This window comes from Muntiacus reevesi, chromosome 2, assembly GCF_963930625.1.
Source record: "Muntiacus reevesi chromosome 2, mMunRee1.1, whole genome shotgun sequence".
Lineage (NCBI taxonomy): Eukaryota > Metazoa > Chordata > Mammalia > Artiodactyla > Cervidae > Muntiacus > Muntiacus reevesi.
Window position 1 is genome coordinate 121,937,897 of NC_089250.1, and position 25,328 is coordinate 121,963,224.

The 25,328-nt window shown below is 46.9% G+C and overlaps 1 protein-coding gene across 4 annotated transcripts in view; it reads left to right on the forward strand.

Moving 5' to 3' along the window:
• WDFY4 (WDFY family member 4) overlaps positions 1-25,328 on the forward strand; it is a 247,190-nt gene that overhangs the window by 70,768 nt on the left and 151,094 nt on the right. For all 4 annotated transcript variants that reach the window (XM_065919941.1, XM_065919942.1, XM_065919943.1 and 1 more), the window contains 11 exons: positions 8,941-9,155; positions 10,400-10,494; positions 11,439-11,676; positions 12,056-12,132; positions 13,192-13,413; positions 14,015-14,193; positions 16,352-16,583; positions 17,651-17,796; positions 18,809-18,920; positions 19,625-19,815; positions 22,770-22,922. In XM_065919941.1, coding sequence (XP_065776013.1) covers positions 8,941-9,155; positions 10,400-10,494; positions 11,439-11,676; positions 12,056-12,132; positions 13,192-13,413; positions 14,015-14,193; positions 16,352-16,583; positions 17,651-17,796; positions 18,809-18,920; positions 19,625-19,815; positions 22,770-22,922 — 1,860 coding nt within the window. The remainder of the gene's footprint in view (positions 1-8,940; positions 9,156-10,399; positions 10,495-11,438; positions 11,677-12,055; positions 12,133-13,191; positions 13,414-14,014; positions 14,194-16,351; positions 16,584-17,650; positions 17,797-18,808; positions 18,921-19,624; positions 19,816-22,769; positions 22,923-25,328) is intronic.

The window sequence follows — 25,328 nt, forward strand, 5'->3', positions numbered from 1 at the left end:
CTGATTTTTTTTCTTGCCTCTTGTAGCAGTATTAAAATTAGACTATAGGAATTTTATTATGCCTAAGCACAAGGCAGAAATGGAGTCCAGCTCAGTTCTCTTGGAGCTGAGTTGGCCCCAGGCAGAAATAACTCATTGAGAAGAAAAGCCTTTACTCTTTCATGATGCTCAACAACCATGTAGGCCTTGCATAGGGATGTAGCTCTGGACTAGAACTCTAATATTGGAGGCTTCTCCACTCCCCAGCAATCACTGCACTTCCATTTGGGTCTTAGCAGAGGGTTATTTGCTATGTTCATGACAACAGGACCTCAGAGGCTGGGTAGCCAGATCCAGTCTTCCAGAGGTGGAGCTCAGCCTGTGTTGGGGCAGCCAATGCTGTGCGTGAATGTCTGTGAATAATTACTCAACACTTATTAGGTTCCACTGGGGATTCAGAGACAAATGTCACCAGAATGCATAGTCTGAATTTGATGGTGGGTGCTCAGAGGAATGGAGAAGATAGACAACACTCTAACAGCAATAAAAGTTTTCCCACAGGGTCTTGGGAGAGAGGGAAGGGTAAGTCACACAGAGATGGCAATCCTGGAGTCAGGCTTTAAAGAAAAGACCTGTCTATGTCAGATCAGATAGAGGAGAGACAGACAGGACACTCAGACACAGACAGAGGCACACATAAAGATGCCCATTTGGTGACTTCTTTTCTATGGTGTTACAGAACACTCTTGAGAGTCCCTTGGACTGCAAGGAGATCCAACCAGTCCATCCTAAAGGAGATCAGTCCTGGGTGGTCATTGGAAGGACTGATGATGAAGCTGAAACTCCAGTACTTTGGCCACCTCATGTGAAGAGTTGACTCATTGGAAAAGATCCTGATGCTGGGAGGGATTGGGGGCAGGAGGAGAAGGGGACGACAGAGGATGAGATGGCTGGATGGCATCACTGACTCGATGGGCATGAGTCTGAGTAAACTCCAGGAGTTGGTGATGGACAGGGAGGCCTGGCGTGCTGTGATTCATGGGGTTGCAAAGAGTCGGACACGACTGAGTGACTGAACTGAACTGAACTGAATAGTTCAGCTGGACTAGGATAAGCCATATGGCTAGACTATAGACTATAAGTGGGGTGGGAGAGGTAGGTTGAAGCCACATCATGAGGGACCTTGAGTACCATTCTAAGACAGATGAATTTTATTGGATTACCATCCTTTATTACTGTTGTTGTCATCATTACCACTATGCTTCCCTAAACCACTCTATGAGGCTCTGATGACAACAGATTTGGGTCAAATCTCAGCTGTACCACTTAGCAGTTACAGAACCATGGGGAATTATCTAATCTCTGTGACCCTTAACTTTCTTTGCTGTAGTAAGGGGGGAATAATACCATCTTCCTCATGGCATGATTGTGAGGATCGGCTGAAGCAATGCAGGAGCACTTAGCACAGTGAGCAGAACATACTTGGCACCATGGGAAGCACTTGCTGACTGGTGTAGTTCTTGCTATAAGTTTCCAAAACCCCACAAGCATTTTATCATTTGATCTTCATAATAACCCAGCAGTATTCCCATGTTGCAGATGAGGACTGGAAGCTTGTAGCAGTGAGTTGACAGAGTTAACATCCTAGGTAGGTGGTGGATGTGCCTGATGGAAGGCCCTGGGGCCTCCTGCCCTAGTACCACGTTGCCTTCCTTATGGGTGGGAGGCAGTTGGAAAGCAAGGACGTGATCAGATGCTAGAGAGACTAGGCTGTCACCAGTCTGCACCTCCCCTCGTTGCTGGGCGTGTTTGTTTCTGCTGTGACGGAAGCCTCCTCCTCATTGTGACAGGACAGGAAGAAGATCAGGCTTGGGCTGCGTTCATCTGTCGACTGATGTGTGCCTCAGTTTAGAAAGGGCACCATTTTCTGGAATTAGCCTGTATTTCAGACACTTTGAACTAATCATACAGGTTTCAAATAACTAAAGTATCGACAGCATTAATAGTCCTGGGTAGGATTATGTAAGGGCAAGCTATCCGAAAAGAGTCATTTCCTTCAACAAGGAAATTGGCAAAGTAGGAGTCTTATTTTGTCAAATTACAACACAATAGAAATTTCAACTGTGTTGAATTTCTATATTTCTTATGCTTTTTCATTCTGAACCCCACCCTCACGTATTTCTATCGTTCCTGAGTGGGAAAATGTCACATTCTAGTCAAAATCCAGGATACTTCTTGGGGTTATCTCTTAAATAGAGCAAATAGACATAATCTTGCATGGAGATGAAAAGCTTTAAAAGCAAACGACAGTGGACATAGAATGACGGAGTGCAAGTGAAGTTGATAGGCTGAGCTCTGGTCCAATTATCTGGAGACTTTGCTTCTAGTCCGTTACCATCATTATTTATATGACTTATATGGGCCACCTCCCTTCTCTGCTCATCAATTTCAGCTACTCAGATATGGCCTAGATCATAGGGGCTGCAGACACAGTGTCTTGGGGCCAGAAGTGTAAAGTAAATGTGTGGATGTAAACAGTAGGGAATGGTGAGGTCTGTGGCCATTGGGAAGGGTACTTGCCCAGCCTAAAGGTACTCACATCTAGCTAGGGGGAAATTAAACAGAAGCCAAGCCAACTGCCCGGCCAAGTAAAACATTTATACAGACCCTCAGTGTATGCCTCTTATGAGATAATGAGTTCCCTTCCTCATAATGAGTACATTACATAGTGTTAAAATCGTTGTCTTTGACGTAAGACCAGGGTTGCGGTACCAGTTCTGCGACTCATTGGCACTTCACTTGAGGAAACTGATGTAACCTTTTCAGTGGGGAGTATAGTTGGAGAGTATTTAGAACCTTACCTGGCACACAATATGTGCTATCATACTTTCTGTCTTTCTCTTCTGATTTTTGTGATGTTGTGCTTCTAGGACGCTAAGTCACAGTATATAACATTTTGGAAATATTAAATGTAAGATAATATATTTTGCATATATTTTAGGTATATTTCCAACTTCTGTTATACAATTGGTAAAGTAATTGATGAATACAATTGATAACTAATCAGGGCTTTTACTGATAGACTGCAAGTAAAAGGGGTCAATATTCTGAAAACACTTGCATCCTATAAGAAAAAGTACTTTCAAAAAAAAAAAAAAGAAAAGAAAAAGTACTTTCACAGATGCAACTCTGGTTGACTCTCCCCAAAATCACAACAGACAATGAGGGAGGTATTTTCAATATTCTCATTTTAAAGCTAAGGAACCTGAGGCTTAGGGAAAGTAAGTAACTAGCCCAAGTTTCCCATTAGTATCAAATCAATATGAGTCCCTACTTCTGGGTAGGTATTTGAGTGCCCTCTGCCAAGATGATGAAGGAAGGGTGAATGTTTGTTTGGAAGTTCAAAAGCAGCATACCAGGGCCGGAACCCCAGGTTGCTTGGAAATGGATCCCTCATCTTTACAAAAGACTGTGTACTCTGCAGTCTTGTTCGACGAATCTTCTCCAGGCAATCATGTATGGAAATCTATTAACAACAGGAACAACAAAAATTCTGTTTAAAAAGTATATCTTGAAAGAGTTGTGTCAGTAAGTACTTTGGCCAAAGCTATAGGAATCTTCAGGGTAAGTTAATTCCTCCTTTCCTGAGCTCCTTAAGGATGTACCAGCCACAGGGTTCTGGCACAAAGCTGATGTTGGGTCTCATGGAGCCCTGTTGGGCTCCTCTGCTTAACTGACCTAATTATTGTGGGGTGAGGGTGTGTGTGTCCAAGGTGATGGAAACTCTTCACAAATGTTTCAAGTTTCAGACTATGCAGGGATCTTCCCAGATGGATGTTTATCAGCTGGTTTCCCCGGTGATGGTCTCATGTGATATCTCAGGGCTGACCACAGGCTCACTCTTGGGGAGGGATGTGGGGCAGAGAGTGATCGAGCCTGGCTGGCAACTGTCTGTGATCCCCAGGTTTTCCTTGAAAGGCCAGACTCACTCTCACCCCTTGGCCTTTGCACCTACTGTTTCCTTTTCTGGAGAGATCATTTCCCCTGGTGACCTGGCTCTGTCCTCATTGTCCTTCAACACTCAGTTGGTTCATCACCTTTTCTGACCACCTTCTCAGCCCTCTGGGTCTGGTGCACCTGCTGTGTCCTACTACACCCTATGCCCTTGTGCTTGCGCTAACTCGGTGGCTCTTGTGTTTGAGACACAGAGAGATGTGCTAGGGAAACAAGGATGAAGAGCCATTGTCTCAGGCATCAGTTCACAGTTCTTGATAAATAGGACATAGATACGTAGGTAGCCTGTCATAGTGTGATGTTTATAATGATTCAAGTGTGGACACAGTGCTGGTTTGGATAATCAGAAAAGTTTTATTAAGTGAAAGAACATGTGAATTGTCTCTTGAAAAATAATTAGGACCTCATCAAAGGGATGGGATTAGAAAGGGCAGTCTCAGTGTTGGGCATTACTCAAAAAAGTATTCAAGGGTGAGGATGTTACTGGCGTAGAGTACAGGGTAGACCAAAAGGAATGTTGGGAAGTAACATTGAAAAGAAACTAATATTTTATAAGATCCAAGGCTCCTGTTATCAGGAAATATTGGCCATCGTATGGATGTAATTTGTAAAAGAAACAGAAGATTTAGAGCAGGCACCCATATGCATCTTGGTCTTTGTTGCAAATTTATACAAGTGCATCCATGAAGCCATGCCTTTAGACATGGATCCTACCGATTCATTGGAATTTGGACCCTCTTACACCTAAACCAAGATCACAGCCTCCCATACCTACAAGGCTTTGTGGACACCACAAATGAGTGTATCAGGCTGGTGGGGACTGTGCAAAATGAAAAGTTTATGCCCATGTAAAGAGAGCACTAATTCTAAGCAAACAAGACGAAAAGCACAACAATTTGTCAAATAAAACACATCTGTGGGTCCTGTTTACAGATGATATCTCTGAAGAGCTGAAGTCACTTAAAGTGTATCCCCTGTCATCCAAAATTATCAAATAAAGAACACTACAACCAAATTGGAATAAGCAACTAATTCAAATTGAAGTAACTCAGTAGAAGTCCCTAGTTCTTTCTAAGTGTCTGGGGGAAGGAGACGCTGGTCATCTGATGGTTTTTAGTCTGTGTCAGGATTGTGTGATTAATGTCCAGAAGACATACTCTGGACTAAGGTACTCCAAGCCCACACCTCCTTGGAGGGACTGACTCCATCAGGACCTGGCCCTCACTAGGCTCTGGAACTGCTGTATCAATCTGGACCAGGAAAGAGGCGGGTGGGGGACACATAAAGACTAAACATCCACAACTGGACAAGGACAGACATAAAGACTCAGCTACTAAGTGGAGAAAGCAGAAAACTCCTACAGGTAGCCCCACATGTCTCTCTCTGTGATAATTTGCCTTGCAGGTCCAGTCCGCTGGTGACCCTAAGCGCTTACCACTGAGTCCTAATTGAACCACCATCCCCTTCCTGCATTGGAAGTAATGTGCGTTAGGAAAATCAATCCATTTGTAGAGGGAGAAACCAGACTGGTTTCCTGCTACTGCTCATATTTTCACTAAAACCCCATTTTACTGGAACCAACATTGAAAAAAAAACAGCCCTTTTTATTCAAAACAAGGCAATATTGGTATTGACAGAGCTGCAGCGATAATGAGGACGATCAATTTTCCCTCCTCCATTATGGGGTATTGAGCAATTTTGGAGTAAACTTGTGGCATCATTAGACAACATCAGCATTTCTGTTTTTCCCTTTTGAAAACTTTTTATTTTTTGCATATTTAGATTTTCAGTATTCCAGCTCTGGTGGGGGGAAAAAAAAAAAGCAAAAACAACAACAAAAAAGCCAAAAGTTCCCAAAGCAATAAGTGAAGTGCTGGTAATAAAAATTGGAGATTGTAGACATTTGTTTTTAATTCTTATTAATAATACATTGTGTTGTTATTTTTGCATCTTGCTTCATGCAGACTGTCTCCCCAACTCTCACCCCAAATTAAAAGACTGCAGTTACCAAATAATCAAGTTCTTGGAGAGGGAGAGTTCTAGGCAAGAGGATGGAAGCAGCTCTTCTGTTTCGAGCAGAGGAGAAGGAAAGCAGAGGTACAGGCTCCATGGATGCAGGAAGGGATGCTTAGAACATCAGAAGGAAGATCTGGGGAAGGGAGTCAAGGAGGTTGGGTAGATTTCCACATGGAAGAGTGTCTTAAAGTAAAAGTCATGGAATCATTTAGTATAACTTAGATCTGGCATTTCTTCCTTCCATTTCTGGTCTCTGTTGGGTTACGTGTCCCTCTTGCAGTTCACACTGGCGGTGCAGATACCACAGTGACAGAGAAGGGGATTGTCTTCATCCATCCAGGCTGCTATAACAAAATGCCATAGCCCAGGGGCTTACCGACAACAGAAACTCATTTCTCACAGTTCTGGAGGGTGGCAAGTCCAGGATCATGGTACTGGCAGAGTCAGTGTTTGGTGAGGACCCATTTCCTCACTCATGCACTCTTCTCGCTGTATCCTCACAGTGTGCAAGGGAGAAAGGAGTTTTATGGGGTCTCTTTCCTAAAGCCACTAATCCCATTCATGAGGGCTTTACCCTCAGGTCTTCCTAGGTGGTGCAGTGGCAAAGAATCCAACTGCCAATGCAGGGGACACAGGAGATGTGAGTTTGATTCCTGGGTCAGGAAGATCTCCCGGAGGAGGAAATGGCAACCCACTCCAGTATTCTTGCATGGGTTATCCCATGGACAGAGGAGCCTGGTGGGCTACAGCCCACGGGGGTCTCAGAGAGTTGGACATAACTGAGCACATACGCAATATTCCCAAAGATCCCTCCTCCAAATGCCATCACACTGGGCGTTAGGTTTCAACATCTGAATTTGAGAGGTGATGGGGCGAGGCATAAAGATTTCATTGCAAGGACCATCTTCTTCAAGTAATGAGATCTCTCCTTGATATCAGTGATGTTGGCAGAGTGATGAAATCCTACCTGGAAGTACTCCCCTTGAAAAACCATTCTACTGTAGTTTGCATTTTAAACTAAAAAGTCTAAAATTTGAAGTTGAAAACATTACTGGAGATATTGTAACAATGGGAATTTCACCAGATGCCATCAGTTTGAGGAAAAAGCTGTAGGTGTCATGCTTCTGAAAGGCGTGGAAGGGTGGGAGGGTGAGCTGTGCGACCCCTTCATTTAAAAAAAATCTAGAAACTGATGATTAACTGTGTATATATGTTTCACCATACATTGTAATCCTTGAAACATATATACTACAAAACTCTGTTCACAGTCTAAGGAAGAATGCCACCTTATTGAATTCTGTCCCTTGGTGATACAGACATACTCTGAACCATCTCTGGGCAGGGTGGCCTTGAATGACTACACACACAGGGAGGTGATGATAGAGTAAGGTAATCTTGATTGTTGGGTTCAGAGCCCTAAAGTAAGTGCCTCATGGTGACTGCTGGCTTTACATTGGTGGACTAACCTAGACATAACCTACTTCATCATAGATCTTTCTTTTCTTGAAACTAGAGACTAGGGCAAAGGTGTACAGTATGCAAAGCAAGTTACAGCCTTTAGTTGTGTTCCTCAAAGTAGAGTCCAAGACAGAGTACCGGTGTATGAGGTTTGTGGAGGGAGGCTCAAAAGAAGGGAGGTGAAGGAAGCAGGGTGATGCAGGAGAAGCAACTGAGTGAGGATGAGTCCACAGGGCAGGGGTCTCAAGTGTGAGGGGTCTCAGCCACGGAGGCTGAAGGGCATGGCCCCATTGGCTATCATTCGGGGGTGGTATATATATGTGTGTGTGTGTGCCCACTTTTATGTGTGTTTGCATGTGTATGTACATGTATACACTTGTATGCACACATGAAGATACATATGGGGCTACATAGCAGGGCAGCTACCACTTAGGGGAGCTGATGCTCACAGGAGGGGCAGCTATGACGGGTATTCTCACCTGCAGAAGGAGGCCCCCATAGCCTCCACTGCAGGATCCCTCCCTTAAGATCAAACTGGTATCCTGGTGATTTCAGACAATTTCATACAAAGTCAAAGAAAAGGAGGACAATCTGTAGAGATTTTGTGAAGGAAATTCCCTTTCAGTGGAGGCTGGGAATGCCAAGGAGTTATCTTTTTATGAAGAAAGGAAGATTATGAAAATAATGTAATGTATTTGGATGAAATGCTGATGAGGCTGACTCTATGCCTCTATCCTGTGGGCTTCAAGGGCATAAAGATGGTAAAGTGAGTTGAAATTTGGCAGGGGGAAGATAAGAGGGCAGCTGTGTGTGTGTCTGAATGCACTTAGCCCAGAAAGACAGACAAAGGAAGTGGTTTGGAGGGGAGACTTCTCCACAGAAGCTGTGACTTCAGGAGCTTGTGTAGGCTGGTGTGGTTTGACCTGAGAATATGGAGCAGGCTGCAGCTGCCACAGGATTCCACCTTCTGGGCCAGGGGTGCCAACTGAAACGGGACTGTCCAGTGAGAGATGCCAGTGGTTGGGGGGTAAGGTGTGGGACCCTCTAGAGGGCATAGCCGCTGCCCAGCTCCAACTACTTCTCAACAGACTCACAATGGCAAATGGCCTGACCAGGTCTTTCCACTTTTTAAGAGAGGCCACATATCTGAACTTCTGTATGGAATCGCCAGTATTTTAAATGTTAGCAATTCAGAAATGTCATATGGCTCAACCACCACATATCTCAGACTGAAGCAGGCTCTCACCTGCTGGATTGCAGTCTGTTTTAAGCTATCTACCTATTTGGCAGCTCGTGGGAAGAGGGTACCTCTGAGAGTGCCCAAGACAGATGGGGGACAGTGAGAATAGGCTCTGGGGGACTCAGTCTCCTCACCTTACCACCAACTCAGGCTCTAGCTGGGAGGTGACGAAAGTGGCCCCGAAACATGCTGACCTGCAGGGCTCACCACTTGCTTGCTTTGGTTACTCTAAGCTTTCCAGGGAGATCCAGTGCTCCATGGCCAGTCACATCCAGTCCCTGGTGAAGTCGGAGAAGAACCGTCAGGTCGTGTGTGAGGCGGGGATGCTCAGGACCCTCATGACTTCTTGCCACAAGGCCCTGACCACCACCAGCAGCCCCTTGCACTCAGGCCTCATCCGGATTTTTGAAAAGCTTGCTTCCCAAGCCATCGAACCAGACGTGTTAAGGTACTGTGTGTTGCACGTTAAATCTTGCTGGCCCCTGGCAGCCGAGCTTGTGCACGGTGGACAGTAAGAGTATCCCGTGCCCCTCCTGCCTTCCCAGCATTGGTCACTGCAAGCCCAGGTTGGAGTCTTGGGTCCTCGGGCGATGTGCAGCCCGCAGAGTGGACGTAGCTCCTCTCATGGAGCTGGTGGTCTAGGGGGTGAAGCAATAAGCCAGGGGTCCTGTGGAAAATTCAGAAAGTGTTGGAGGGGATGCTAGTGCAGTGTGAGAGCTCTGTGGAGTTGCAAGGACCACAGCTGGGAGTTTGGGTGTAAAGAGGGGGCTTCAAGGGATCAGTGGTGGCTGAGGTCTATGGCCTGTGCAGATGGTCACCAGTCCAGGAGAGGAGGGAACCAGGCATGTGAAGACACCCTGCTGAAAGGGGTGGTGGGGGCTGGTGGCGGGGTAGTTATGAGGGCTTGGCTGCCAAGAGAAAGACTAGACCACAGGGAGCTTGACCGGCATAAGGGGCAGTGACGGGACACGTGACATGGAGGGGCCAGAGGCAGCACCACTGTATTCTGTGGGGCCTTCTCACTGGTAGACCCTCCACGAGGCCACATGTTTCCTGGAGAGTTCCAGTAGCGAGGGAAGATGCACAAGGAGGGGCAGACACAGAAGACAAAAAAAGCAGAGGAAAGAAAGGCTGCAGGAGGGAGGTCAGGGGCCTCTTAAGTACCTGTGGCTCTAGAGGGTGTTGATGTAGGAAGGGTGGTGCTCAGGGCCACAAGCTGCTGGACCCCTGGAGGCATATCGGACCAAGTGCAGGGGGATCAAAGGCAACCCCTCCAGCCAGCAGGTATGGGACCCAGGGGCCAGGCCAGCCTTTTCCGCCTCTATCCGTGGGGCTGTCAGACAAGGCCACCGTGCTTAGTTCAGCTGATCAGTCAAGTCCATTAGAAACTTAGAGTATGGCAAAGTTATTTCCCAACAAAATCGTTTTCCTCTCCAGGTCCAGTCTGGGGCTTCTAGCTGGTCACTGGTTAAATCAAAAGCATCTAAATTCACCAGCTCTCTGGTCTGAATGCCCAGTCAGGGACACCCTGGTTCTGTATGGCCTGAGGAAAAGGATTCCAGGCTGAGAGGGGAAGGCATGGTGGGGGAACCAGTGGACTCTAGGATCTAGGACAAGTGTTCAGATGGAACTGGAAAAAACTTTTGGTTGAAAATGTCATCACTTGGTTCTCTTGTTTGTTATGATATGCAGACAGTTTCTAGGCCTTGGAATTGCTTCACCTCCATCGGCTGCAACGAAAAAACTCAGTTCATCTCATGTGCATGGAGGGGACTCTGGATGCCCAGGTGAGGACAGAGGAGAGAATAGGGGCCGGATAATGGGATTTAAAAGAGAACATGCATTTCCTGTAAGGAATCCTTTACGGAATATGGGAAGCAGAGAGATTTAAAAGTGGTTTTGCCTGCTGCTCGATGAAGCAAATGAGGACGAGCAGAAAGATCAGATCCGTGGTCCCCAGATAAAGACCAGATCTGGAAGGAGGAAGACTCTTAGCCCCATATAAGATGGTGACGGTGAGCATGAACTTGGCCTCTTTCTACGCCTGGAGCACAGCAACCTTCGTGTCACAGCATATACAGGGGTTCTCAGCACTGCCCCTGGACAGAAGAACAGGGTCAGCTTCACACAGCTCACAGTTCAGCAAGGAGTTAGGGGGTCTGGAGGACAAAGCATTGGCCTGGTACCTGGCAAGCTGCTGGTCCAGGGAACCAGCTTGGAGAAAAGAAAGCCATGGACATGCTGAATATAAGATCACATGAGATGTTAAGGCTAGGAGGCCCAGTTGAAAAGCAAGGATGGAGAGTTAGGAGTGGGCCAGCCGCTGGAGGTGGGAAACAGAGCCTTTGAGGAGACAGGCTGTTGTGAAAAAGAGTTGGAGGTCAGAGAGCCAGGACAAAGCCCCAGTGAAGGACAGCTAATGGGGCAAGCCAACGACAGCCACAGAAAATGTGTAGTAGAAAGGAGTGGCGGCAATGATAGAATTAAAGGGAGAAGAAGTTTCCAGGAGGAGCAGGTTGTCACCACTGATTCAGTGTTATCAGCATCAGCAGAGGTCCCAGGCAAGAGGGTGAGTGGGAGGGCCCAGGAGGCCACCCTGGGGGTTTGGGAATACTTGGTGCTCTGCAGAGCCCTCCTTGGGGGCTGTGGCAGAAGGGTGGGGGCTGTTGACAGAAGAGGAGTGGAAATGCTTTGAGCAAAGACCCAGCTCTTCTCTTGGTTGCGACCCTAGGATCACAGGCAGTGATGCCAGTGCCTGCTGAGAGTTCTGCAGTGGCCCCCAAGGATGCCAGCCCTCACTCAGCAAGCACACAGGCCCTCAGGCCCATGGGGCCATCCCAGAGCTCGACCATCACCCTTCAGACCGCACTGAGCCTCATCTCCATGACCTCCCCCCGCAACCTGCAGCCTCAGAGGGCGGCCCTGGCTCCATCCTTCGTGGAATTCGACATGTCTGTGGAAGGTTACGGGTATGACAGGCTTTCATTAATGTCCCAGTGCCTTGGGTGAATTATAATGTTGATTACAAATTGTAGTTTCTATCAGCTCTTACAGTGAGCTGTGAAAAATGTCTGGGTCACAGACACCGCATCTTCAGGGGCAGCATCCCCAGCCATCTAAGGCCAGGACTGTCTCCTTCTTCTGATTGTCTGCATTCTAGGCTGCCCTCCCCTCCAGCCTCCAGACCAGGTTCCTTTCTTAGGGCCATGGTGCCAGCATCAGTCACTTTGTGTCCTGGGGGCCCCATGATCTAGGAGGGAGTGAAGCCCCTGAAGACAGACAGAGGGGCAGACGTCACGTCAGAGGCTGGCTTACAGTTCAGTGATCTGAGACACTTTCCTATTCTAGCTGTTTGTTTGTTCCGACCCTGGCTACGGTGATGGGAGCCAGTACCGAGTACTCGATCTCCGGAGGGATTGGGGCAGGTATGTGTTTCCCTGGGGGTTTAGCTTGCTGAGGCCCCCTGCCCCTGACCTGGGAGTAAGCCCTGGGGGAGTCTTGATTTCAGATTTCCTTTTGGCGTTTCCAGAAAGCATGAGTCTTCCTCTTGGTCCCACGTTGTCTGTAGAGGACTCATCCTTCCCTTTGGTCGTTTCTGTCTTGAGCCAGGGGTTTCCTGTTCACTGTGCATCCCAAGGGCCCAGCCCACAGCTCTGCACATATCAGGGCTCAGCGAGCACCAATGGGCTCAGACGGCTGACTTGGAAGCTGAGCCTTGGTTTTGATGCCCTTTGTCAATGACTGACAGAGGCCAACATGAACACCTCACCCCACCTGATGACTCTAGAGAGGAATGTGAGCTCTGTGCCGATGGCCACTGAGGAACAAGCCTGTCCTTGACTCCTGTGGGGATCAGCTGGGCCTTGGCATGCTTTGTACAGTGCCGCCCTCAGCTGAAGACCAGGCACCCCCTGTTAGGAGAGCCAGGGTCTGGGTTTCTGTGGGAGGGTGGGTGCTGAGGAGCCGTGGCATTTACAGCTCATCAGCGCAGAGTTCCAAACCTGATTCTGCCCATTCAGTGAGGACAGTGGACCCCACCTGTTTTGCCAGCCTGGGTATCCCTAGAGTGAGAGCTCCCCAGGCAAGGTTTAGCTTAGCTAGTCTGACTTCCTCTGCCCCACATAGCACAACAGGCTGACTTTAGACCAGCTGACCTGTGGGCCACGTGGTGATGGATCTCAGGGGTGTGCTCCCTCTCCGTTCCGTTAGCAACGCAGCATAATAGGTGGGTCAGAATTGGAGAGAGGCTCTGAAGATCTAGGCTCAAGTCCTGGAGGGAATATGACTTATTCCTGTGAGTATGATTAAGGAAGGAGGCAAGAGCGTCGTGCTGCATGGGTCACTGTGAAGTGGGTGTGGGTCAGGCAGGGCCCAGTAATGGCACAGAGCAGGGCCACCCCTGGGCCGAATCAGAGCCACCGTGAGTCTAGACAGGCTTGCACAGCAGGACGAAGCCTCAGGGCGTGCTTGTGTTCTGACCCCAGGTGCTGCCCGGTCCTTCCCTCCGCCTGGGGGCCTGACCTTCTCCTGCTGGTTCCTGATCGGCAGGCACAGCGCAGCCACGGAGGGCCATCCACTGCGCTTCCTGACCCTGGTGCGCCACCTGGCCAGGACCGAGCAGCCCTTCATCTGCTTCTCTGTCAGCCTCTGCCCGGAAGACCTCTCCTTGGTTGTGTCTACAGAAGAGAAAGAGTTTCAGCCCCTGGGTAAGATTTCGCCCACACTTGGGGGATGTGGGACTGAGTCAGCAGCTCTTGGCCCAAGAGCCTGGGGTGCCTGCCTGCCCTCAGCTGTATAGGTAGGTGGCTGATTCGGATTCTGCTGCCTAGAGCTCAACCTGGATCTCTAAGCTCACCTGCCTGCAGTGGCCCAAAGTGGACTGTGATGGCCAAGCCCAGGGTGTTATGGCCATGCCTGTTTTTTGTGCCCTGTTTCATAGTGAGACATCGACTTTGGAAGGCCCAGGATTTGGCTTGGTGTCCTTCACACACAGCCCAGCCACCTAAGCTCCTTCCCTTCTGGGACTTTGCCAGCCCATGTGTGTCCCTATAGAGGCAGTCTAGTGATGGGTAGACCCAGCCTGACTCCTGGGTTTGAACTCCAACTATGCAACCTTAGGCAAGTTACCCAACCTCTCTGTGACATGGGAATCATGATAGCACCTACCTCAGTGTCTGGCACAAAGCAATGTAACCTCCCTGCTATTAGTTTTCTATGGGAGGCTCAGCGCTGGCTCCACTGGCTCTAGGGCCCCTGGCGCTGGCCCCTGACTCTGCAGGTGAGGTCTGTGCTTGCGTTCTCTTCCAGATGCCATGGAACCTGAGGATGACCCTGAGCCCTCTGCGGGACGCCAGCTTCGGGTCAGGTGTGGCCAGCTGCTGGCTTGTGGTCAGTGGCACCACCTGGCTGTGGTTGTCACCAAGGAAATGAAAAGGAATTGTACAGTGTTCACCTATCTGGATGGACAGATCGTCGGCTCGGCCAAGGTGAGATGTTTCCCCCAAGCTGTGCTCGCCCCATGGCCATGCCTCCTAGTCACAGAGGTAACCGGAAGAATTCATCAAGAGTATTAAAAGTCCTTCAAAATGTAAAGTTAACTTTTGACTTCAATTGTTAACAATTCTACTTACCTCACACCTTCCTTTCTTCCTTCGTTCCTTCCCACATTAAATATTTATTGAACACCTAATATATATGTTAGGTATTGTTTTAGATGTTAGGAACTGCCCATACCCACCAGTCAAATACCTCTAGGAGCATGCATGTAGTACAAAACAAGAGGTGCATTTATGAAGCTTGCTGTAGCAAGAGCCTTCTTACCCTCCTTAGCATGGAGTAATAAGGCGTTAGAAGGAAATAACAGGATTTGGGCTCACTTTAGGTGATTTTGGGGAGGGTTAAAAAAAGTGGAGGTCAGTCAGTTCTGAATGGGGTGCTGTCAGAGAGACAATTTGGTGTCTATGTATGTTCAGAACTTTTAATCAGGAAGCAGAAAGAAAGGTAAAGGGCTTAAACTGTCACTGGAGAAAGAGCAGTGGTCACTCACGTTAGCCAGGATGAAAAGTGTGGTTACATTTGTGGTCACCCAAAGTCTTTTTTTTTTTTTTCTTAAATCTCTTTAGGCGTAATTACAGAGTGGTCTAGTTTTGGTCCTCTTTCACAGAGTATATTGGTATCCAGTCTTGTTTCATAGAATAGATTGTATTCTCTGAAGTACAGCATGCATTGTGAGGCTAAGAGCCTTGTCCTATTGATATCTGGAACTTGCTTTCACCTAGCACAGGGACTGGCATACTGAAAGCATGCAATATACACTTGATGAATTGTATTGAGTTTATAGTTACAAGGCTGATGTGTTGTTTAGTGAATTGGCACATAGATGAGCATCCAACCTCAGGGGCCTGCTAAACCAGAGTTAGTCAGCATGGAGGTTAAAAGGGATGAGATGCCATGGGAATATGTCAAAATATGCAAAATATGGCATGGAGAATGGCCAAGGGCCAAGACTGACAGAGATGACTTTCCAAAATGATTTCAACAAGTTGGGTCAGGATCAGCAAGTGAAATTTAAATGGATAAACATAAGGTCTGTGCTTAGATGCAGGTGTCTGTTGAGCAAGAAAAAAGATGGACTTAGGTTGGAGATGAAACAGCTGTTGTCAAATGTTAGAACCTTATTTGCAACTTGTATATCCTCTTTAGTGATGTCTGTGTATATGTTTCACTCATTTCTAATTGGATTGTTTACTGCTTTACTATTGAGTTTTAAGAGTTTTATCTAAATATTTTAGATAATGGTCCTTTGTTGGATATGTAATTTTGTAAATAATTCCTCCTAATCTATAGCTTTCTTTCATCCTCTTTCACATGGGATTTTGCAGAACAAAAAAGTATTTATTTTTCTTGTGAGCAGTTGTAGTTTCTGCATGTTCTTTGTTAGTCTGTAGAATGCAATTTATTTTTATGTGTTGAACATATATCCTGTGACTTTGATGAATTCATTTATTAGTTTTTTTGTGTGGATTCCTTAGAAATTTCTACATGGACATGCCATTTGCAAATAGAGACAGTTTTAGTTCTTCCTTTTTAGTATGTAAAGCTTAATTAATGTGCCAACATTGGACTTTAAAATTCTTTGTGAAATGACTGGAGAGAAAGATGAACCTTTTAGTGACACTTTATATTTTTTTATCACATTTATTTCCAAAGGCACAATGTCAGTTTTTCACTCCCATGTGGCTTCCCAGGTGGTGCTGGTGGTAAAGAATCTGTCTGCTATTGCAGGAGACTCAAGAGACTCAGGTTCCATCCTTGGGTTGGGAAGATCCCCTGGAGGAGGAAATAGCAACCCACTCCACTATTCTTGCCTGGGAAATCCCATGGACAGAGGAGCTTGGCAGGCTACAGTCCCTGGGGTCATAAGAGTTGGACACAACTGAGAGCTCACACACAGAGTTTTTTTTATAAACTGTTTTATGCAGTGTTTCTCAGCTTTGAGAGTTATCTTTATAAAGTTTCTGAACAAAGTTTTTACTTTGAGAAATGAATAAGGTACATCATTTTTTGTTTTATGTATTTATTTGATTAATTATGAGATTAAATACGTCCCATCTACCCCTTTTCCCCACCTTTTTGTTTTAACAGATGTTGTACATTCAGGCCTTACCAGGACCATTCCTTTCAATGGATCCATCCTCATTTGTGGATGTTTATGGATATATTGCTACCCCCCGAGTTTGGAAACAAAAGTCGTTACTAATATGGCGTCTGGGCCCCACCTACTTCTTTGAAGAAGCCATCTCAATGGAAACCCTGGAAGTTATTAACAAACTTGGCCCAAGATACTGTGGTAACTTCCAGGCTGTGCATGTCCAAGGTATGGTGTGTTTTGATTTATAATGACCTTGCTGATTCTAATTTTTAAAAAGACATCCAGTTATTTATAGCTTATTTATAAGGAAAAAACTCATCACAGGCCAGTAATTAGGGAAGTCCTCTGTAGCTGGATTATTATATATTTACAAGCCAGTAGAAAATGTCACAGAAAAGGAAATGACAATCTCCTGTAGGTTTCAATTCCAGAGTTCATAATAGAGAAAAGTGGGTAGGTAATATCATCAGCAAAGAAAGAGGGAAGAGAATGAGATAAATAAGTTACATTCCTTTTAATGAAGAAGCTTTTTAACTAAAGTATACTGTTGTCTTCAATTATTAAACAGGCAGACAAAACATCCACATTTTCATTATTGATTGTTGGCTGTTCAAGCAGGGAGTATTGCTCTCTGTGCTCTGCCAAGTCGAGGGGGTCAACTCTCATCTGGGAAGAATGATAAATGAATCTATGTACTGATGCTTTCCTGCATGGTGAAGGGTGACTGAGCACTGTGGAGCATTTCTGTCTTTAGGCTTCATGTGTTCTTTGAACTTCATTTCCTCTAGCAACGAGCACTGGCAAGGACAATGTGAGGAGGCCAGGTCTAGAGCCAAAGTGTCATCAACGCTTTGTTTACACCATGCTTCTCAAGTAGCATATCTAGCTCTCCTTGAGTGAGCTCACTCTCCTTGAGTGAGCACCTGTGTGCTAAAACCAAGGGAGGTGTTTACCACGGACATGCAGCTCACTGAAAACCATAGGACTTTCAGCCCAGCACTTTGGTTTTGGGGGTGAGGTTACATTCACAATAGATGTCTCAAGACTTAGTCATTTCATACCTGGAGTGCTTCTATTTTGTAGTAGGGTTAATATTGTGAGATTTCTCTGCAGTTTTCTATGTGTCAGAAATGACACATATGATAAATGACATACAATGTAATAACATATAATAGCTACAAACATTGCTCAGTGATGACTTTGCCATGTACCAGTAGATGCTCACTCTTCTGAGGGTTAATTTCCTACTCAGTAAAGTGAGAGTAGAAATAACTGAAGATGTGTTGTTGTAGGTGAGGATCCTGGTGTGGAAGTGACACCCCTGGTTGCAGAGGAAAAGGTTTCCTTTGGCCTTCACATAGCCAGCTCCTCCGTCACCAGTGTTGCAGACATCAGAAGCACATACAATGAGGTGGACAGCCGTCTGATTGCCAAAGAGGTACACCTTCTGACGTTACTTGCTGCTCCTTTTCGGAATAAAGATCTCATGGCTTGCTGCAGCTTTCAGGGATTAAATGAACACTAATTCACATTTAGGTGTGTGTGTTGACAGACACACTTCATTTGTGAAAATATTCTATGACTCCTGCCCATTCACACTCCTCAAGACCAAATCTCTTCTTTCAGAGAAGAAAGTAGGTACTCTTCATTCTCTTCAGTATAGCAAGAACAAATGGAATATCTAAACAACATTTGTGACACTGGGAACACTATTAAACTTCTTTTTCTTGGGTGCTACTAACCCCTAAGGTTGTCTTTGAGTCATTGTGTTTAAGCAAAAATTTGCAAAGCAACAAGCAGACAAGTTAGTTAGGTAAAGAGGCTGCTAGATTTCCTATTTCCTAATCCCCTGCATAAAGAGAGCTTTTACTGTTGATGAATTTGGGCTCATTTGTTTATATTCTCGCCACCCTCACAGACAGAGGGTCCCCTCCCTTTCCTGAGGAGGCAGGATCACGGGTTAAGTCCTGTTGAGCACTAAAACTATGCCTTACCAGCACAAGAGTTTTCTGCTAGAAGAGGCCAGGGTCCCGTCTTCTGGCCCTTGGAGACCAGTGATGCCAGGACTTGAAAAGCTGGATGACCCTAGACAGGAAAAAGGCAGGTCTGGCCTTCTCAACACTGTTAATGCCTCTAAGTGTCCTCAGGGCCTTCCTACCCTCATCAGCTGCTCGCTGTGAGCATTTGTTTAATTAGTGACCATGTGGGACATTGGTGGCACAATTGTATAATGAAAGGTTCTCCCTTCTGATTAAGCCAAAGACTGGGAGGCAGGACAGAACCTGAATTTTGCCTTCAGTCCCTCTGATGTTGGTTCAGTTTTTACTTATCCAATGGCTTACACTAATGGAGTGCCAGGCCTCAGGATGCCTGCCCTCCAGGAACTCCTGAACAAGACCTCTTCCTCTCCAGGGAAGTTGCTTAGGACTAACTGTTGCCAATTTCTCCAGATGAACATTTCATCCCGTGACAGTGCCATGCCTGTGTTCTTGCTAAGAAATTGTGCTGGTCACCTCTCGGGTTCTCTTCGAACCATTGGAGCTGTTGCTGTGGGCCAATTAGGTATGAACTTTTACTGCTATTTGGGAAGAAGAGCCTGTGGCTGGCATCACTTGTGCAGTCTGGAATTCTGGGGTGGTAGGCAAGACTGAGTGGGCTGAGAAGCTCAGATGGTGAGAGTAAGAGTTGAGAGTTAACCCCACCAGAGAGTCAGCTTCCCTGCACAGATCAAATCACTTTGCTGTATCTGACAACTGGTAGTGAGCTTGCTACTAACCAAGCTGGCATCTATGCACAACGGAGCCTTTCTAGTGAGTATAGTGGGGCCTCTGAGCAGAGGCAATTGTGGTGGTGGTTTGGGTGAAAAAAATAACTGGTGACTGTGCCTTGCAATCAGGCAAGAGCAAACCAGAGAGCTGGTGCCAGGGGCCAATGCTGCAGGATCTAGAGCCCAGCAAGAGCCAGGGGTTGTCAGAGCAGCCAGCTCAGAGGATGGCTGGCTCATCTGGCACACTGGACTAAGACAGAGGGTGGAAGTCTGAAATCCCCTGGGCTGTTTCAGCCTTCTATGACCCAGAAAGGACTCAGCACAGGATCTCTCAGTGACCTAAAACTTTTAAAGCCCCTACGCTTCCTCCCAGCTTGTCCTGTGCACAGGCCCCACTGCTGTAGGTGGATGATGTCCCTGACAGCTCTTGCATGCTGCCAGAGGAATTTCCACTGCAATGAAGCTGTGGTGTACTCAGGAAAGTCTTTGTCCCACACAGGGGTAAGGGTGTTCCACTCCAGCCCGGCTGCCAGCAGCCTGGACTTCATTGGCGGGCCTGCCATCCTCCTGGGCCTCATTTCCTTAGCAACGGATGACCACAGCATGTACGCGGCTGTGAAAGTCCTGCACTTGGTTCTGACCAGCAATGTCATGTGTGACCGCCTGATGCAGCACATCTGTGGGTACCAGGTAAGTCCACCCTCCCACTTGAGTCTGCAGATGCCCCCCACCACCCAGAAAGAAGCTGTCATCCCTGAGGAACGGGGAGGAGCCTTGCTGGCCCAAGTAAACATTCCTATCAGTATGACTTTTGGAGAAAGGAAACTGAGAGTTCGTTGGTCCCTCACCATCTGAGAGCAGAGGGCCAGATGACCAGCAGCCAGAGAGGGGCTCTGATCAGGACAGGGATGCTCACCTGTCTGTGGCTGCCAGCATCTTCAACTGATGAATTCAAGAATCATTTGCGATCCCCCTACTTTGCACCTAGCATGACAGCTAAGAACCCAGACCTTGGAACCAGAGTGCTAGGTTGGAATTGAGCCTCTTCCTAGCTTTCTATTTAACTTTTCCTGAGTTACTTACCCCTCTCTGTCTTGGTTTCCACATCTGTACAATATGATCTATTGTTTCTCCTGTATCATGAGGTTGCAGTGAGGACTCAATGATTTAATACAGGTGAAGGGCTTAGAATTATGTCTGGCCCAGATGAAATGCCCTAGAAATGTTGGCCAACTTTAGTTCTTAACTTTTGTGCTTCAGTTCTCTTCTGTGTAAGATAGGGATAATAACAGCCCCTATTGTGTAGGATCATGATCACAGAATTGATATATGCTGAGTGCTTAGAAGCATGACTGCTCAGAGTAACTGCTATTTGTGTGTGCACCATGATTATATTGCTATTTACTATTCATAATGTCAGGTGAGACACGGACAGTGTCCTCCAGGAGTGCCCTGCCTGGCTGAGAGGCATCCAAGAAAGGAATCATGGAAGGCAGAGACTAGGGTCAAAATCTAGACAAAGTCACTGAGGCACAACAGCTGCAGGTTCCTTCTGGGCCCAGTGTGGGCAGGAAAGAGCCTCCTTGTCTCTTTGGCACCCAAGTCAGTGTCTTAGAAGAAAGCTGTCTGGTGTCACGTCAAGCAACCCCCTCTCACCTGGACTGTGGCCACAGCTGGACCACAGTCTATGTCTCCTGCCTCTCCCTCACTCTACCTCATCCATTTCTAGCACCTTTTCTTGCTTTTTCCTAATATGCATGCTCATTTGGCATGATGTATATATACTTGTTCCTGGTGGCTCAGCAGTAGAGAATCCACCAGCAATGCAGAAGATGCTGGAAACTCAGGTTCTATCCCTGGATCAGGAAGGTCCCCTGGAGGAGGAAATGGCAACCTGCTCCAGTATTCTTGTCTGAAAAATCCCATGAACAGAAGAGCCTGGTGGGCTGCACTCCGTGGGATTGCAGAGTCGGACTTGACTGAACAATTGAACACAAACACACACATGTACTTGTTGCCGTGTTTATCAGGAACAAAGTGACAAGAAAGAGAAATATGGGTGGAGCTAGGACAGAAGAGTTATCCTAAGGAGCAGGCGAGGGGTGGGTTCCAGAGGGCAGGTGAATGGAAACCCGGCTCGTGACAGGAAGGAATGCAGTGCAGGCATTTGTGGATTTGGTGGTGAGGAGATGAGGGTGTTCGTGTCTGTGTTCTAAACTCTCAACTGTGTACTGGGTTGGGTGATGGTGGTGGGAAGTTGTGGAGAGAGGAGAAGAGTTGAGGGTCATCATCTGTAGGATGAGGAAAGCCAGCTTACAAAAAAACAGAATTGGACTGCCAGGCCAAATTGAATACCAATTTGACATTTGACACTATTAATGTAAAGTGAAATCAGTCAACTTGAGTGATTTTTCTCATGCAACTTTCAGCCATTCTAATTATGTCCTGGTAGCAGAGTGAGGAATGGTAGATATGCCAAAGAAGTGACTGGAATAGTCTGAAAAGAAACTATTTGCTGATTTAAATTGTCTCAGTTTGGGCTGCTATAACAGAATACCATAGACTGGGTGGTTTATTACCAACAGAAATTAATTTTCTCATAGTTCTGGATGCTGGTAAGTCCACAATCAGGGTGCCAGCATGGTCAGGTTGAGTGAGGACCCTCCTGGATTGCAGATGGCCAACTTTTCATTGTATCCTCACATGGCAGAGTAGGGAGAGGAAGAATGCTCTCCTGTGACTCTTTTGAGAGCACTAATCCCATCTGTGAGGGCTCCACCCTCATGCCTTCATCTAATGCTAATTATTTCCCAAAAGACCTGCCTCCAAATACCATCACACTGGGGACTAGGGCTTCATCATATGAAGTTCGGGAAAAACAAACATTCAGCCAGTAACAACAAGTGAGACTTCCTGAAGACACACTGGAAGAGTATGTATAAGAGGACAGGGGGTGGGCTTTGTTAGATCCAGGAGTGGGGAACTGAGCTGTGAATGAGCTGAGCTGAGAATCTCAATGAAGTGGATGAGAACCCAGATACACGTGAATGGTAGGTCAGCCTGACTTTTGTGCTCCTGAGGTCAGCAGAGACAGGAGGCGAGGTTAGATCCACCTAGTCCGTCTCTGAGATGAGTGTGGGCCACTGGGGTTCCAGTGCCTGGACCCTGGTATGGATGTCTGTGTGTTGTCAGTTTCCCAGGGCCTGGCACAGCAGAATGGCAGAATGGTACATCTGGAGACAGCAGCCTGAAGTGAAGCTGATGGCTGCCTAGTGATACAGCATCATCTGTGTGATGGGTATGAATGTAGGACCCCATAAAGGAAAATGAGAAAAGCACAGAAATGTGGAAGGAAACCAGGAGACCGTGGCATTCTGGAAATGTGGAAAATTCAGGAAGGAGCCGGGGCCCACAGTGAGAGGGGAAGCCACATAAGTACAGAAAAGTGGACACTGGTGGGGAAGCAGCCGCAAAAGCTGGTGTCTGTTTTCCTTCTGAGAAAAAGGTAATGGATGAGGTAGTCCGAGAGAGCAGAGTTTTTTCAGACTGGGCTGACAAAAGGTGCTGGTAGGAACAGGTGGATGAGGGAGAGAGTCCTGATGATGCATTCACTAGGAAACTGCTTTGTGTTTTAACCTTTGCAGATAATGGCTTTTCTCCTGAGGAAAAAGACCTCTTTCCTAAACCATCGCATTTTTCAACTGATCCTGTCTATCACTGGCACTGCAGAACTGGGCTTTGGGTCCTCTGTAATCACCAACGTTGGTGTCTTTCAACACATCCTCTGCAATTTTGAGGTAAACTGGAGGTTGGTCACTAGCCCTAAAGAAGCAGGTAGGTGATGATACAGAAAGCTTGGAGCCTCCTCTAAACCCAGCGAATCAGCTTCCTCCATGGTCAAGGTGGTAGTGAGAGAGAAAACCACAAAGGCTTTGGAGCTCAGAGTCCCTGTTCTATAATTAACTCCTACCCCCAATAGGCTGTATGGCCTCGGGCAAGTCTCTTGACTTCTCTGAGCTTGAGTCTTCTCCTGTGTGAAAGGGAGGCCATCATCTCTCCCTCACAGGCTGGTGTGGGAGTCAAATCTGCTACTACCTGGGAAAAGATTTTAAAACTGTAGGCTTCCATACATCGGAGGATATTAAAGCATCCCAGTTCCTTTGGATGATGCTTTACTGTTTAGAAATGCTCTTGTAAAGGAATGAGTGAGAGATCCTGAGGGCACATAGGAGGCTGAGTGAGGAGTATTGGGCAGACCTTTGGGTAGATCCTTTCACAAAGCATCATTTATTGAGTGCTGGTCACATGCTGGTGTGTTCTGGAGGTATGGTGATAACCGAGACAGAGCTCCCACACACAGCCATCTGGGCCCAGGACAGGACATAGCTGATGCCACTATGTGCTGGGTGCCAGTGAGGGGGGGGACAGGACCTCTGGGGAGTCTGAAGAGGGGACAGTCAGCTCAGCTCGTTAATCAGGGCTCTGGGGCTGAGTCTGGCAGAACATATTCAGTGGGGGAATGTTCCAGGTGGAGTGGATGCCATTGACTCCCATGTAGGGATGAGAACAACCACAGGCATTTGAGAACATGTGGCTTGGGGCACCTGCAGCGATGTTATTGCAGATAGAGGTGACTCTTTGCAACCCCATGGACTGCAGCACTCCAGGCTTCCCTGTCCTTCACCATCTCCTGGAGCTTGTTCACACTCACATCCATTGAGTCAGTGATGCCAAACATCTCGTCCTCTGTCGTCCCCTTCTCCTCCTGGATCTGGAGATTGATGCAAGGATTGTTGGGGAAGTCAACCAGACCTGGGATATGGGCTCCCAGTGCACAGCAGGAAGCAGATATGCAAAATAGCCTTACCACCCTAGTAAACAAGTCAGTGTGCCTTGACCACACTGCTGCCCCTTCTAAAATGCCATGGCCATGCTCAGGCATCTTGGCTCCTCTATATCATTGCCACCAGCCCAGCCCAGGAATTACCCACACAGGAACCCACCTGGCTCCCACTGCCTGCTCCTGGAACCACCATGGGCACCACCCATCCCCTCCCTGAATGAACTAGCCCCTCAGCTGAGCTGGTGCTTTTCACACTTGGGTTAAGAAAATAGGGAACTAACTAATAAAAACAAGCAGAAAAGATGCTTTTAAAAATCCACAATAAACCAATGAAATGACATAACATTTTTAAAAGATTGAGAGGAGAGAATTTTAAAAAGAAGAAGGATTTCCCCGGTGCTGGCTACGTCAAGTGAAATCAGGGCAGGGATGTGTCTCTTGTGTTTGGAGGTCACTGACAGGCCCAGGGAAAAGTAAATGGTGGAATTGGACATCAGGCGAAGAGCAGGGAGGAGGCTGGAAGGAGACAGTTGGTGGGTGTTTGAAGAAGAGACAAGGAGAGAAGAAAATTAAAGGAGAAGTGTTTCAGAACTTAAGGAGACTTGAGCAGTGAAAAGGGGGCATCTAAAATACCAGTGTAAGAATCAACTCTTGATGGGACAAATCCTTCAAGGAAAGGGAAGGTTTGGGGAGCAGAGAGTAGGTTACAACAGAAGGGGCCGACCCTTGATGACTGGTTTGCAGCAGGGAGGGGCAGGACATTAAGAAGCTGAAAGGGACAGGAAGTTGAAAGCATGCATGCCTTGGGCCTGTGGCTTCAGAAAAGGCCACCCCTTTCTGAGACTGAGGTCGTCCTAGGGGTGGGGAGAGAGCAGAATTTGACACATTATTCATTTGATATTCAAACTAACTTAATACAGACATCTTAATACAGTCTTTAGTACAGGGGTTATGTGACATAGAATAACAACCAAAAGATTCAGTTATGCATGTTTTCCAAAATTCAGACAGTTGGCATTACATAATTTCTAAAAGAGCTGGGTAGCCTCAAGTGTGCTGGGGCAACTTATTTTTCTGAAGTTCTGGAGCAGAAGACAGGGGAGGTGTATGCTTCAGGGTGTCTGTCTTACTTTCTCAGCTACCCCAGTTCCCAACACAGAGCCTGGTGTATCATTTATTCAGTGACTGCCTTCATGAATGAATGCATGAATTCAAGTATGCAAAGCTCTTGGCATCCTCTTGAGTATGTTGGGGTGCCGTGTCTGGTTACCTCTACCTTCCCAGGAGCCACATTTATCAACACCAGCTCTCTCAAATGACAGCTGCCCTACGTCTGTGTGTACCTGGCAGTGATGGTGCT